The sequence below is a fragment of the Ranitomeya imitator genome, chromosome 4, assembly GCF_032444005.1.
Source record: "Ranitomeya imitator isolate aRanImi1 chromosome 4, aRanImi1.pri, whole genome shotgun sequence".
Lineage (NCBI taxonomy): Eukaryota > Metazoa > Chordata > Amphibia > Anura > Dendrobatidae > Ranitomeya > Ranitomeya imitator.
This window is the reverse complement of record NC_091285.1, coordinates 408,241,152-408,256,978: the sequence shown is the minus strand read 5'-3', so window position 1 is coordinate 408,256,978 and position 15,827 is coordinate 408,241,152. Positions and strand designations below refer to the sequence as shown.

The 15,827-nt window shown below is 43.4% G+C and overlaps 1 protein-coding gene across 1 annotated transcript in view; it reads right to left on the bottom strand.

Annotated features, from left to right (window-relative positions):
* The window catches only part of LOC138676256 (collagen alpha-1(VII) chain-like), an 831,262-nt gene that overhangs the window by 219,287 nt on the left and 596,148 nt on the right, over positions 1-15,827 (bottom strand). The window contains exon 83 of the mRNA XM_069765365.1: positions 179-214. Coding sequence (XP_069621466.1) covers positions 179-214 — 36 coding nt within the window. The remainder of the gene's footprint in view (positions 1-178; positions 215-15,827) is intronic.

The following is a 15,827-nucleotide window of genomic DNA, read 5'->3' as shown; positions in this document are numbered from 1 at the left end:
GGAGTACAGATGAGCGAATATGTTCGGAAATGATCCTTATAAAATCGTGAGTTTGGCACGAAAATGGCAAATTTGGATTCGGCAATCGTTTTCTGGGCAACTCATCTCTACTCGTCATGATAAGTAGCTTAGATAGTCAACTAACGAATTTCTGCTTCCATTCAGCTTTATACTTTACCTTATCTCCTTTAAAACCAGACAATCCTTTGTCCCCCTAAATAAACAAAAATAGTTGTTTTTTACTTTATTTTCTTTTAAAAAGCGATGCAAATCTACGTTATTTCACATGTACCTTTCTATCATTTACATATTTCCAACTAGAATAAACTTAGCAAGAATTGACATTTGGCAGCTTGCAGTGAAATTTCTCAGATGGGGTAGCTAGCTGACATACAAGATCATGAATTATGGCAATGCAGAAAACTTCAAACGCTTTATTATCCTGGTTAGTGCTTAAATCAAACAGTGCAAGTAAAAACAAACAGAATTGGTACACATCACATATGCCAAATCCTAGAGACTTAGAGATTTGACAAACAGTATGTGATGTGTACAAATGTTGTTCGTTTGTTTTTACTTGCACTATTTGATTTAAGCACTAGCACTTTTTGCACTCCTCTGCACTTTAGGCATTTTTAGAATTGGATTAAAAGTTAAGTTTTATGATTATTTTCCAAACTAGTTCCAAAACTACAAAATACAGGTTAGATTGTAGTAGTGTCCTTGCTGATAAAGTCCTTATTATCCTGGCCACAAACCAAAACAAATTGTATTAAATCTTGGGAAACTCTTAAATTAGTTCACTTTACTGTAATCAAAAACACATTGCACAACATACAAAACATGGTTAAATAGATGTAGACATCCCTTCTAACTGAAAACACAAGAGATGTGTAAAATCAATCAAGATTCTGAAATCTACATGGATAAACTACCACAGAGAACCCACTATCTGTATTAAGGATGCCATGAACTGATGCCAGACTGTCTAGGAATCGCCTGATGAACCAATTGATGGAGGGGAAACGCATATAGGCAATGAATGAGATTCAGATGAGTACTATAATGACATTGACACATGCTTGGTTAATTTTTGGATACTTGATCCACCAATTTATTATTTGAGGCATTAAAAAATTATATTGTGGCATTGTGTTAGCCAGAAAAATTGAGGTAAATACTTTTATGCCCAAAAATGACAAAAGTCACCTTCACAACACCGACTCCAGATCACTAAGCTATCACTAGCACCACCTCCTCTTTTGTAACAAAAACCTTAATTTGATTTCCTTGGCTTATCTTATATCAAGCGCCACCCCATACACGCTATGTACAATGTCCTGTTGTATCTCTTAAATGTTGTGCTCTTGTCTCGGTAATTTATTTGTAAACCTGTCTGAAGAAGGAGCCTCTGTGCTCAGAAAGCTTAATAATTTTTAATTTGCAATAATAAAACGATAGTGTGTGATAAGAATTGTGATGATATTCTGGAAAGCCGAATTGCTGTATTCTATTGTACAATAATTTAAAGTCCTTCCACCATTTGCTTTACCCTTTATATTGTGCCATACGCACCACTTATACTTGTGTTAGTCAAATAAATATTTGTTTGGTTAAGTTACCACTGTGTCCTCATCCTCTGCGCTGTTACATCCGCGTACCTGCTTACATTTGAACGATTAATTATAGATTTGTTCCTAGTGTATGGTATGGGTGCATAACTCTGTGTATCTGGTATACTATGTGAAACATGGACGAGGGTCGGCCACAGGACGAGGGGTATAGCAATAATCAGCAGACACGTGGAAAGCTTAGATAATACAATATGAATATTTACAAACCAGTTTATAAAACAAAGGAAAGGATGGTAGGTGTATAAGTAACAAATACAATAACAGCAGTTACTCTCAATAACACCAACTAAGAGTATAAACAGGTACACTTAAACCGAATTAACACAGTTATATGCGAGCTAAATACAAAGCGATTAACCCTTTCTATGTATAAATCAATAAAAAGACAATATTGTGCCAGTACTTTAGTAATCAACCACTCGGAGCAGTTTTTGCAGTGTCTCTTACTGAAGACTGAAAGACTGGACCTTTATAAGGCTATCTGGTAGATTGGCTCACTCGGCTGCACTCGGAGGAAGACCCAGGAAACACTTTAAGTTTTTCACTGGTTTATTATATACAAGTAGAATAAACCAGTGCAAAGTAAAAATAAACATGTACTGTTCTGGTAAAACAGGAAAAACAAAACAAAAATGTTCAGCCTGCTTAGTTTTGCCAGAACATGCAATGGTTCAGCTTTCCTTGTCAGGACACATAGCAATAGAGTTCCACTCTCCAGGCCTACTGAACACCTAATGACTGAGAAGGCTGACTATTTACCTTGTAAAAGCCCACCCCGGGGTATAGATATGGTGAACAACATCCCATCCACTCTTTAGCTGTTCATTTAAAAGCCAAGCACTTAAAATGTCTGATTAACTCCTCTCAGCACTTCGTGTGCTGGAGCAAACCTCTAGGTTTTAAATCACTGAAGCTAATAGCCTTAGTGATACATATCTCCCCTCCAGTACTTTGCCAGTGATTTTCTCACAGCTATTTAAATATGCACCTATAATAATATATTCAGTCATTACAGATAGAAATGTCTTGAAGCTCTTAGGGAATGCCGATCTCTTTAATACAGGGCTTCCCTAAGTCCTTAGAGATAAGGCCTAGTGTGGCCTACCCCAAGATGCTGTGTACTTGGTTTTCCTCACCAAGTCAGCTCATGTTAAGCTGAACAACTTGTCTCAAAGTCACAGATCCAGAGTCGCACTGCTCTCTCCAGATTTTCTTCAAGGATCGGCAGCTTCACTTCCACCCAGATTCTCCTTGGACTCCTCCGAACCACCCACCAACAAGGAAAGAATGGTAGGTAAACAGTATATAAGTAACAAATATAATGATAGCAGTTACTCTCAATAACACAGACTAAGCATATATGCAAGTACACTTAAACAGAATTAACAGTTATATGCTAGATAAATACATTGCAAAACCTATTCAAAGAGTGAATATAAAGAAGAATACAAAACTTGGAAACTGCCTATTTGCCTATTTTTTTTTTAATATTTTTTAATATTTTTGTACAGGTCTTGGATTCTTCTTTATATTCACTCTTTGAGTAGGTTTTGTATTTGACTTTAGTGAATATTTTTTTATTTGTCTATTTCAGTGAGTTTATCTAACTATGTTGTTGGTTTATAAATACAATGCAAATAACTTTTTTTATGCATAAATCAATAAAACAACAGTATTGTGCCAGTACTTTAGTAATCGCCTACTTGGAGCAGTTTTCACAGTGTTTCTCACAGAAGAGGCGTTTTCTCCAAATCAGCTAGACCTCTATAAATTTATTTATATAGGAGCATATATATTCAGATATAAGATGGTACTTGTACATCCTGAAACTGAAGTAGAAGGGTCCTTGCAGTGCTGAGTCCCGAATAATCAGAAACCCCATCTTAATGCTCTTAGGCAATGCTAATCTCTGCAACGCAGGGCTTCCCTAAGTCCTTAGAGATAGAAACGCTGTCTTGAAGCTCTTAGGGAATACCGATCTCTCCAATGCAGGGCTACCCTAAGTCCATAGAGATAAGGCATCATGTGGCCTAGCCCAAGATACTGTATACTCTTCTGTAGTCATCAACCTGGCTCATGTTAAGCTAAACAATGTGTCCCAGAGTCACCAACATTATCTCATTTGACTCCTCCCAATCGCCCGCCAATCCCCCCAAACCTCCGTGCTCTAACTCTGGCCTCTTGACGCTGTCCTCTACTGGCCAGATCATATATTACATAACAAATCTCCAACAATACAGTAAACAGTGAGTAACACTTGCATTATATGCCACATTAAATATGGTGTATATCTAGGACAATAAAGGAACATATAGGGATAGTCCTTGGTGATGAAGGAGCCATTGACCATAACCCTAGTGTGTCAACCTCCGTGGCAAGGCAGGGATCTACCCACAAACTTAAAGTTGCTATTAGGCTATTTTTATGCACAAGTAGGTTTTGCAAAGACAAGTCCAACCATACCTTTAGCTAGAAAGTCCATTCCTTTGTTACTGAGAAATATGCATTTTAATTTATATGAAAATGAGGCTGAAGTGCTTTGGCCCATGGAAGCACTTCTCAAGCCTCTATTGCTCCAGCGCTAATCCACACCCAGCTCTACCTTCTCCTGCTTAGCATACAACCGCAAAAGAGCTGTCAGTGAAGCAGGGAAAGACAGCACTTGACAGGATAGATTGAATAGAGCTGGAGTGGCAGAGGTTTGAGAAGTGCTTCCCTGGTCCAAAGCACTTCATCTTCAATTGCATATCAATTCAAAAGCAGATTTTTCAATAATAGAGAAACATACTGTTTAGTTAACGCTATGGCTGTATTTTTCTTTACTAGAGCTACACGTGCATAAAAATAGTTTTAAAGGGGTGTAATCCTGCTGATAGATTCCCTTTAAGGAAAAATGGCTCATAGAATAGCTAATAGAAGTAAGAGACTCTGTTTAAGGCAACTTCCATGAAAAAAATATTGAAATTTAACAAATGTTCAACCTCAATGTCAAATGATTTTTAAGAAAAGTCAAGGTTGCAGGATTTGTGGATTTATGGTAACAAAAAAGGATTATGTAGTTGTTTTCTTTTCCCTTTTTTATCTGTTAATGTGTACAGCACTTTTTTAAAACCGGAAACAAATTCAGTTATTTTGCATGAAGTAATGAGACCATTCTTAATCCTTTGGAAACTTTAATGAAGCACAAGAAACTATTGAAAATCTGTGCTGAGCCTAACAAGAACAACAAAAATGTGAAGGCTTAATGGGGATTTCCATACCAGTCAATTCCAGATTTTTTATTAAAGGGACAAACCTGAATGATAAAAAAATAAAGGTCAATTTAACAGACTGCTACTACTCTGCATTCATTTTCACACTATTCTATTGTTTTCCATCATCCTCAGTTATCTCTTATTCTATCTTCCCCGAGTTGAGATGGGGTATAGCTAGACTACATAGCAGTTGCTGTAGATACATTCATGGTTTAAGTTGAAGAGAAACTATTAGTATAGTAAAGGCCACTATTTGCAACCTTTTTGGTCACCCTTGGGAGACCGAGAAATAGGTAAAGGCTGCAGCAGATGCAGTGTGCACCCTAGTGACATTGTTCACAATTGAGCTTTGATGGAAAAAATAATGGATACCTTTAGTGACACATATAGACTTGATCACTTTAGGAACACATATAGACTTGTCAACTAGTCTTATTTGTCTCATTCAGTTTCTATAATAGTAAGCATTTATTGTTTAAAGCGAACCTGTCAGCAGTTTTGGCCGATATAAGATATGGCCACTGCCTTTCAGGGCTTATCTACAGAATTCTATAGTGCCCCCGGTCCGACCTGAAAGATAAGAAAAGTAAGTTTTATTATACTCACCCGGGGAGCGGTTCAGTCCATTGGGTGTCGCAGGTCTGGGTCCGGCACCTCCCTTCTTCTTGCGACGCTGCCCTCCTGTTGCTTCATCGCTCCCAGGTGTCACGCTCATGTGCAGGCATACTTATCTGCCCTGTTGAGGGCAGAGCAAAGTACTGCAGTGTGCAGGCACTGGGCCTCTCTGACCTTTCCCGGCGCCTGCACACTGCAGTACTTTACTCTGCCCTCAACAGGGCAGATAAATAAGCCTGTGCAGGAGTGTGATGCTGGGGAGCGATGAAGCAAGCAGGAGGGCGGCATCACAAGAAGATGGGAGGTGCCAAACCTGGACCTGCGACACCCATCGGACCGGACCGCAACGGACCGCCCCCCGGGTGAGTATAATAAAACTTATTTTTCTTATCTTTCCGGTCAGACCGGGGGCTTATCTACAGCATTATTAAAAATATTTAGAAAAATAAAAGTTCAAATCGCCCCCCTTTTGCCCACTTCAAAATAAAGCAATAAAACAATAAAACATACACATATTTGGTATCGCTGCATTCCGAATCGCCCAATCTATCAATATAAAAAAATAATTAATTCAATCGGTAAATGGCGTAGCGAGAAAAAAATCGAAACTCCAAAATTTCTTTTTTTTTGTTGCTGTAACATTGCAATAAAATACAATAGCAGGTGATCAAAAGATCATATATACCAAAATAGTATCAAGAAAAACATCAAATCTGCACACAAAAAATAAGCCCTCACTTGGCCCTAGATCCCCAAAAAATGGAGACGCTATGGGTCTCAGAAAAATGGCAACATTTTTTTTTACAAACTTTCAAATTTTCTTTACCACTAAAATAAAAAAGAACCTACACATGTATGGTGTATGTGAACTCATAATCACCTGGAGAATCATAATGGCAGGTCAGTTTTTGCATTTAGTGAACATGGTAACAAAAAATCCAAAAAACAATTGTGGAATTGCAATTTTTTTGCAATTTCATCGCATTTGGATTTTTTTCCCATTTTCCAGTACATAATATGGTAAAATCAATGGCGCCCTTCAAAATTACATCTCGCCCCCCCAAAAAAAAGTCCTGACATGGCCATATTGATGGAAAAATAAAAATGATATGGCCGTGGGAAGAAGGGGAGCAAAAAATGGAAATGCAGAAATGAAAATACTCCTGATCCTTAAGGGGTTAAGCTGGACCCCCTCAGGGTATGTACAGATGATGTTCTTTTTCTGGAGGGCTCAGTGGTTCAGGGGTTGCGCTGCAGCCTTGCAGCGCTGGAGTCCTGGGTTCAAATCCCACCAAGGACAACATCTGCAAGGAGTTTGCATGTTCTCCCTGTGTTTGTGCAGGTTTCCTCTGGGTTCCCAAGTTTCCTCCCACATTCCAAAGACACACTGATAGGGAATTTAGATTCAGGGACAGCGATGATAATGTGTGCAAACTGTAAAGCGCTGCAGAATATGTTAGCGCTATATAAAGATTATTATTATTCAAGCAAAAATGGCAAAATGCTCAAAAATATGCCCTATCATCTTCCAGTAGTTTTTTCAGCCTTATCATTGCTTCTAAAGTATAGAGTGTCTTCAGAGTGGAAAACACCCGAAGAATGGTCAGGTCACTTCTTTTAACAGCTTGGAATCTTTGGAAACCTTATGCAGTGATAAGGCCTGAACTCATAAATTAACAGAAAGTTGTTTTTACATAGAAATGCATGCAGCATGTTCACTTTTTTGATTGTTGAATGTTTAGTCCAGTGGTCCCTAATTCCAGGCCTCGAGGGCCGCCAACAGTGCAGGTTTTCAGGATTTCCTTAGTATTGCACAGGGGTTGGAATCATCACCTGTGCAGACGATCACATTACCACCGATGCAATACTAAAGAAATCCTGAAAACCTGCACTGTTGGCGGCCCTCAAGGCCTGGAGTTGGGGACCCCTGGTTTAGTCAGTACTTTTTTCAGGCATTTTTTGAAGCGAAATCCACCTGAAAAAGACATCTTGTGCACATACCCTCAGAGTTCTTGAAAATCTTTCATAGCACCATTATACAAAAATATTTGTAGGGGACAGGCAAATATTCTACAGTTTATATAGTTAATATAGAATGTAGATATTAGACCAACTGGTAATTATCTTTCCAGGAGTCCATCCTGACAGCACCATGGAGGTTGTCTTCCTCCTCCCTACAGGGACAGGAAAACACACGAGAGGTTAAAAGGCCTCTTCCAACCCACCTCCCTCAGTGTTTTGACAAGTACTAAACCATGGCCGATACAACTTAATTAATTTATTTCAACCAATATCGTATTAAGACATCAGGAAAATAACACAATCAGGGAGGGAACTAACCGTGCTGTCAGGATGGACACCTGGAAGCATAATTGCCAGTAGGTCTAATACCTATTTTCCAGGACGTCCCTCTGGACAGCATGGAAAATACCAAAGTACCTCCTCAGGGTGGGACCACTGCCTGGAGAACCTTTCTCCCGAGGGGAGTTTGTTGACTAGACAACACGTCTAATTTATGATACCTGCAAAACGTATCTAGCCTGGCCCAGGTGGCAGCCTTACAAATTTGCTCGACTGATGCCCCCACCCACTCAGCCCAGGAAGTGGATACTGCTCTCGTCGAGTGGGCTCTTTAACCTTCGAGAGGACTGATCACTTCTCACTGATAGGCTAAGGAGATTGCAGAGGTAACCCATCTTGCGATGGTGGTTTTAGAGGCTTTTTTCCCCTTACTTATTTTTACCGCCAAATAAGATAAAACAAGTTAGGGTCCTGTTTCCAACTACGAGTAGCCTCTAGATATTCAATGACTGCCTGTCTTACATCCAACGCATGAAGGGCCCGTTCTTTCTGATTTGAGGGGTTCTCACAAAAGGAGGGTAAGATAATGTCCTGGTGCAGATTCTGACAGGACACTACTAGAGTTGAGCGACCTTGACCTTTTTAGAGTCGAGCCGGGTTTCGCGAAACCCGACTATCTCAAAAGTCGGGTCGAGTGAAATCGGCCGATTATGACGTAAAGTCGGGATCGACCGAAACACGAAACCCAATGCAAGTCAATGGGGCAGCATAGTCGGCAGTGAGTGGGGGCCAGGAAAACACCTAGAGTGCCCATTTTAATGTCAAAACCATCCATTCTTCTTAATGAAGCTTGTCAAGCGTAATTTACCTTATAATAATTGGAAGGCATTTGAAATTGGGGGTCATTTGGCTAAAGTTGTGGTGGGTAGGGCTGGTTCAAGTAATTAGTGGGCCCAGGAAATCTGGACCACGTCACGGCAGTGGAGCAGGGAGAGGTAAGTATTTCAACTTTGCAAGTGCTGTGAACCTGTGCAAGCAGGGGGGGGCCCACTCGTTGGCATTGGCACTGGCACAGGGCCCCTCAAAGTACAGCGGTGTGTTTGCACGGCGGGGGTGCCTCCCACCGGCAGCAACACTTTTGCGTACTATGAGAGGCCCTGTGCCAGTGACGTCGCCAACTAGTATTCCTCCCCCCACCTGATGAAGGAACCTGCACTTTCATCTGCACCTTCCTCTTTGTCCCCGTGTAAGGTGGTATGGTATGCGGGAAGAGCAACCTGACTTTCAGCAGGGTCACAATGTTGTTGTGTAGCGTGCACGGGGAATGTTGCGTTATGGGTCAATGTACCAGCAGACTCATCTATCACTGGCTGGGCAATGGGCAGGATGAGGAGGAAACACAGATATAGGCCCAAAGAATAAAGTTGGCTAAATGCAGTTCAAAATTGGTAACACAGGAATAACCAGGGGGCATTGCAGTGGAGGACAACTGGAATGAGAGGCTGACACAGAGAGTAGGCCCAAATCAGTAAGTAGTCGAAATGCAGTTCAAAATTGGCAACCGTAGTAAACAGGCGGCACAGCTTTGTTCAGTGGAGGAGAACAGCAAGGAGTGGCAGACACCGATAGTAGGCCCCAACCCAACTAGTAGGCCAAATGCAGTCTAACATTAACAACTACTTAACGAGCGCCTGAAAACGGAATTTCAGGACAGGAAACCAGGAGAACAGCAAGGAGTGGCAGACACCGATAGTAGGCCCCAAACCAACTAGTACACCAAATGCAGTTGTTCCGTTTAACCACGATTTAATGAGAGCCTGAAGATAGAAGTTCAGGAAAGGCAACCTGGAGAACACCTTGGAGTGGAACACACCATCTCTCTACACCCCATACCCAATTTGTAGGCCTAATGCAGCGTAGTTTCCAACAACTACTAAACGAGAGCATGATGATCGAAGCATTGGCGAGGAAACCTGGGGAACACCTTGGAGTGGAACACACCATCTCTCTACACCCCATACCCAATTTGTAGGCCTAATGCAGCGTAGTTTCCAACAACTACTAAACGAGAGCCGGAAGATCGAAGCTCAGGAAAGGCAACCTGGAGAACACCTTGGAGTGGAACACACCATCTCTCTACACCCCATACCCAATTTGTAGGCCTAATGCAGCGTAGTTTCCAACAACTACTAAACGAGAGCATGATGATCGAAGCATTGGCGAGGAAACCTGGGGAACACCTTGGAGTGGAACACACCATCTCTCTACACCCCATACCCAATTTGTAGGCCTAATGCAGCGTAGTTTCCAACAACTACTAAACGAGAGCATGATGATCGAAGCATTGGTGAGGAAACCTGGGGAACACCTTGGAGTGGAACACACCATCTCTCTACACCCCATACCCAATTTGTAGGCCTAATGCAGCGTAGTTTCCAACAACTACTAAACGAGAGCCGGAAGATCGAAGCTCAGGAAAGGCAACCTGGAGAACACCTTGGAGTGGAACACACCATCTCTCTACACCCCATACCCAATTTGTAGGCCTAATGCAGCGTAGTTTCCAACAACTACTAAACGAGAGCCGGAAGATCGAAACTAAGGAAAGGCAACCTGGGGAACACCTTGGAGTGGAACACACCATCTCTCTACACCCCATACCCAATTTGTAGGCCTAATGCAGTGTAGTTTCCAAGAACTACTAAACGAGAGCCGGAAGATCGAAGCTCAGGAAAGGCAACCTGGAGAACACCTTGGAGTGGAACACACCATCTCTCTACACCCCATACCCAATTTGTAGGCCTAATGCAGTGTAGTTTCCAAGAACTACTAAACGAGAGCTGGAAGATCGAAGCTCAGGAAAGGCAACCTGGAGAACACCTTGGAGTGGAACACACCATCTCTCTACACCCCATACCCAATTTGTAGGCCTAATGCAGTGTAGTTTCCAAGAACTACTAAACGAGAGCCGGAAGATCGAAGCTCAGGAAAGGCAACCTGGAGAACACCTTGGAGTGGAACACACCATCTCTCTACACCCCATACCCAATTTGTAGGCCTAATGCAGCGTAGTTTCCAACAACTACTAAACGAGAGCATGATGATCGAAGCATTGGCGAGGAAACCTGGGGAACACCTTGGAGTGGAACACACCATCTCTCTACACCCCATACCCAATTTGTAGGCCTAATGCAGCGTAGTTTCCAACAACTACTAAACGAGAGCATGAAGATCGAAGCATTGGCAAGGAAACCTGGGGAACACCTTGGAGTGGAACACACCATCTCTCTACACCCCATACCCAATTTGTAGGCCTAATGCAGTGTAGTTTCCAAGAACTACTAAACGAGAGCCGGAAGATCGAAGCTCAGGAAAGGCAACCTGGAGAACACCTTGGAGTGGAACACACCATCTCTCTACACCCCATACCCAATTTGTAGGCCTAATGCAGTGTAGTTTCCAAGAACTACTAAACGAGAGCCGGAAGATCGAAGCTCAGGAAAGGCAACCTGGAGAACACCTTGGAGTGGAACACACCATCTCTCTACACCCCATACCCAATTTGTAGGCCTAATGCAGCGTAGTTTCCAAAAACTACTAAACGAGAGCATGAAGATCGAAGCATTGGCAAGGAAACCTGGGGAACACCTTGGAGTGGAACACACCATCTCTCTACACCCCATACCCAATTTGTAGGCCTAATGCAGCGTAGTTTCCAACAACTACTAAACGAGAGCATGAAGATCGAAGCATTGGCGAGGAAACCTGGGGAACACCTTGGAGTGGAACACAACATCTCTCTACACCCCATACCCAATTTGTAGGCCTAATGCAGCGTAGTTTCCATCAACTACTAAACGAGAGCCGGAAGATCGAAGCTCAGGAAAGGCAACCTGGAGAACACCTTGGAGTGGAACACACCATCTCTCTACACTCCATACCCAATTTGTAGGCCTAATGCAGTGTAGTTTCCAACAACTACTAAACGAGAGCCGGAAGATCGAAGCTCAGGAAAGGCAACCTGGGGAACACCTTGGAGTGTAACACACCATCTCTCTCCACCCGATACCCATTTTGTAGGCCTAATGCAGTGTAGTTTTCTACAACTACTAAACGAGAGTCGGAAGACCGAAGCAATGGCAAGGAAACCTGGGGAACACCTTGGAGTGTAACACACCATCTCTCTCCACCCCATACCCAATTTGTAGGCCTAATGCAGCCTACATTCCGACAACTACTAAACGAGAGCATGAAGATCGAAGCTCAGGAAAGGCAACCTGGGGAACACCTTGGAGTGTAACAAACCCTCTCTCTACACCACGGAAGGGCTGATTCTTAGGAAGGAAGGCTGTCGGAAAGAAGCAGGGCGCGTCCGAGGGTGATTATATTCTTATTAGGTATATACTCACCCTCGGACGCGCCCTGCTTCTTTATTTGTAATGAATGTTTATTTGCAATGTGGTTTTGACTTACTCTATTTTTTTGGTAAATAATGATTTTATTATTTTCATTGTTTTGCATCTTCTTGGCAATAATATAAAGAAGACGCGACAGGACAACACTCGGTGGATGCCATATCTGTGTTTTAAATTGAAAAAAACTTTCAGTTAACTACTTGCAGGAGAAAGTTATTGTAGCTGGTGGCCATTTTTAGTACTGTACCAGATTTTTGTTGTATGTGTTTGTTTTTAATGTTAAAATGTCTGCATTTGATATCTCTCCAGTATTTTCTTTTTTATAAGCAAAATACTTATTTTTATATTTTCTGATGTTGGTCCCAGGGTTACACGGGCAGCAGTGGTGTGGTCAGTGGAGGCCTAGTGGAAGGAGTGACCGCAGACAGGCATCGAAGGCCTAAAATAATAACACATGGTTGTAGGCAATTTTAAATTGGTTCCAGGGGTACACGGGCAGCAGTGGTGTGGTCAGTGGAGGCCTAGTGGAAGGAGTGACCGCAGACAGGCATCGAAGGCCTAAAGTAAAAAAATTGGGCTGGCTGTAGGCAATTTTAAATTGGTTCCAGGGGTACACGGGCAGCAGTGGTGTGGTCAGTGGAGGCCTAGTGGAAGGAGTGACCGCAGACAGGCATCGAAGGCCTAAAATAATAACACATGGCTGTAGGCAATTTTAAATTGGTTCCAGGGGTACACGGGCAGCAGTGGCCTGGTCAGTGTAGTAGTAGTAGAAAGAACGGACCGCAGACAGGCATCGAAGGCCTAAAATAAAAAAATTGGGCTGGCTGTAGGCAATTTTAAATTGGTTCCAGGGGTACACGGGCAGCAGTGGTGTGGTCAGTGGAGGCATATTGTAAGGAGTGACCGCAGACAGGCATCGAAGGCCTAAAATAATAACACATGGCTGTAGGCAATTTTAAATTGTTTCCAGGGGTACACGGGCAGCAGTGGTGTGGTCAGTGGAGGCCTAGTGGAAGGAGTGACCGCAGACAGGCATCGAAGGCCTAAAATAATAACACATGGCTGTAGGCAATTTTAAATTGGTTCCAGGGGTACACGGGCAGCAGTGGTGTGGTCAGTGGAGGCATATTGTAAGGAGTGACCGCAGACAGGCATCGAAGGCCTAAAATAATAACACATGGCTGTAGGCAATTTTAAATTGGTTCCAGGGGTACACGGGCAGCAGTGGTGTGGTCAGTGGAGGCCTAGTGGAAGGAGTGACCACAGACAGGCATCGAGGGCCTAAAATAATAACACATGGCTGTAGGCAATTTTAAATTGGTTCCAGGGGTACACGGGCAGCAGTGGCCTGGTCAGTGTAGTAGTAGTAGAAAGAACGGACCGCAGACAGGCATCGAAGGCCTAAAATAAAAAAATTGGGCTGGCTGTAGGCAATTTTAAATTGGTTCCAGGGGTACACGGGCAGCAGTGGTGTGGTCAGTGGAGGCATATTGTAAGGAGTGACCGCAGACAGGCATCGAAGGCCTAAAATAATAACACATGGCTGTAGGCAATTTTAAATTGGTTCCAGGGGTACACGGGCAGCAGTGGTGTGGTCAGTGGAGGCCTAGTGGAAGGAGTGACCGCAGACAGGCATCGAAGGCCTAAAATAATAACACATGGCTGTAGGCAATTTTAAATTGGTTCCAGGGGTACACGGGCAGCAGTGGTGTGGTCAGTGGAGGCATATTGTAAGGAGTGACCGCAGACAGGCATCGAAGGCCTAAAATAATAACACATGGCTGTAGGCAATTTTAAATTGGTTCCAGGGGTACACGGGCAGCAGTGGCCTGGTCAGTGTAGTAGTAGTAGAAAGAACGGACCGCAGACAGGCATCGAAGGCCTAAAATAAAAAAATTGGGCTGGCTGTAGGCAATTTTAAATTGGTTCCAGGGGTACACGGGCAGCAGTGGTGTGGTCAGTGGAGGCATATTGTAAGGAGTGACCGCAGACAGGCATCGAAGGCCTAAAATAATAACACATGGCTGTAGGCAATTTTAAATTGGTTCCAGGGGTACACGGTCAGCAGTGGTGTGGTCAGTGGAGGCATATTGTAAGGAGTGACCGCAGACAGGCATCGAAGGCCTAAAATAATAACACATGGCTGTAGGCAATTTTAAATTGGTTCCAGGGGTACACGGGCAGCAGTGGCCTTGTCAGTGTAGTAGTAGTAGAAAGAACGGACCGCAGACAGGCATCGAAGGCCTAAAATAAAAAAATTGGGCTGGCTGTAGGCAATTTTAAATTGGTTCCAGGGGTACACGGGCAGCAGTGGTGTGGTCAGTGGAGGCATATTGTAAGGAGTGACCGCAGACAGGCATCGAAGGCCTAAAATAATAACACATGGCTGTAGGCAATTTTAAATTGGTTCCAGGGGTACACGGGCAGCAGTGGTGTGGTCAGTGGAGGCCTAGTGGAAGGAGTGACCGCAGACAGGCATCGAAGGCCTAAAATAATAACACATGGCTGTAGGCAATTTTAAATTGGTTCCAGGGGTACACGGGCAGCAGTGGTGTGGTCAGTGGAGGCCTAGTGGAAGGAGTGACCGCAGACAGGCTTCGAAGGCCTAACATAACAAAAATGTCAATACAATGGTATTGTCAGTGGCAGGCATTGAAAGATGTCAGCGCATAGACTAAACATTGGTGGAGCTGTGAGATAATTTTGCAAGTGGTAGAGCACTGTTTGAGCTGGGGGGGGGGAAATGTCTTGTGGCCGGCGGTACAGGCCCATGGCCCCTCATATTACAACGGTGTGTCTGACGTTGGGTGCGCACCACCACCGCCAGAGACACTTTATTGTACTAGGAGGGACCCAGTGGCAGTGCCGTCGACCAAAAGTGGGCACACCCACCTCTTCAGACAAACAGCACTCTCACGGGTGCTGTCGCCAAGTGTCGATACCACGGCCCCGTGTGGGGAGTTTGGCCATTTAGTGAGGTGTAAACATGTCGTATGCTGGACAATCAGGTGCAGAAAATTACGAGATTGGAAAAGGCATTCAGAATAGTCCACAGGCAAGACCTTTTCATAGGAAAGCTAGGTGTCAGCCGGGCAAGGTGGGGCAAAAGATTTCGAAATCCAGTTGTGGTTCATTTTAATGAAGGTTAGATCATCTACATTTTGGGTAGCCAGACGAGTCCTTTTTTCTGTTAGTATTGAACCTGCAGCACTGAATACTCTTTCTGATAGGACACTAGCTGCCGGGCAAGCAAGCTCCTGCAATGCATATTCTGCCAATTCTGGCCAGGTGTCTAATTTTGATGCCCAGTAATCAAATGGGAATGACGGTTGAGGGAGAACATCGATAAGGGATGAAAAATAGTTTGTAACCATACTGGACAAATGTTGTCTCCTGTCACTTTGAATTGATGCTGCAGTACCTGTCCTGTCTGCGGTCATTGCAAAATCACTCCACAACCTGGTCAGAAAACCCCTCTGGCCAACGCCACTTCTGATTTCTGCCCCTCTAACTCCTCTGGTCTGCTGGCCCCTGCAGCTCGTGTAAGAACGATCACGGGCGCTGTGTGCAGGGAATGCCAGAAGCAAACAGTCAACAAGAGTTGATTG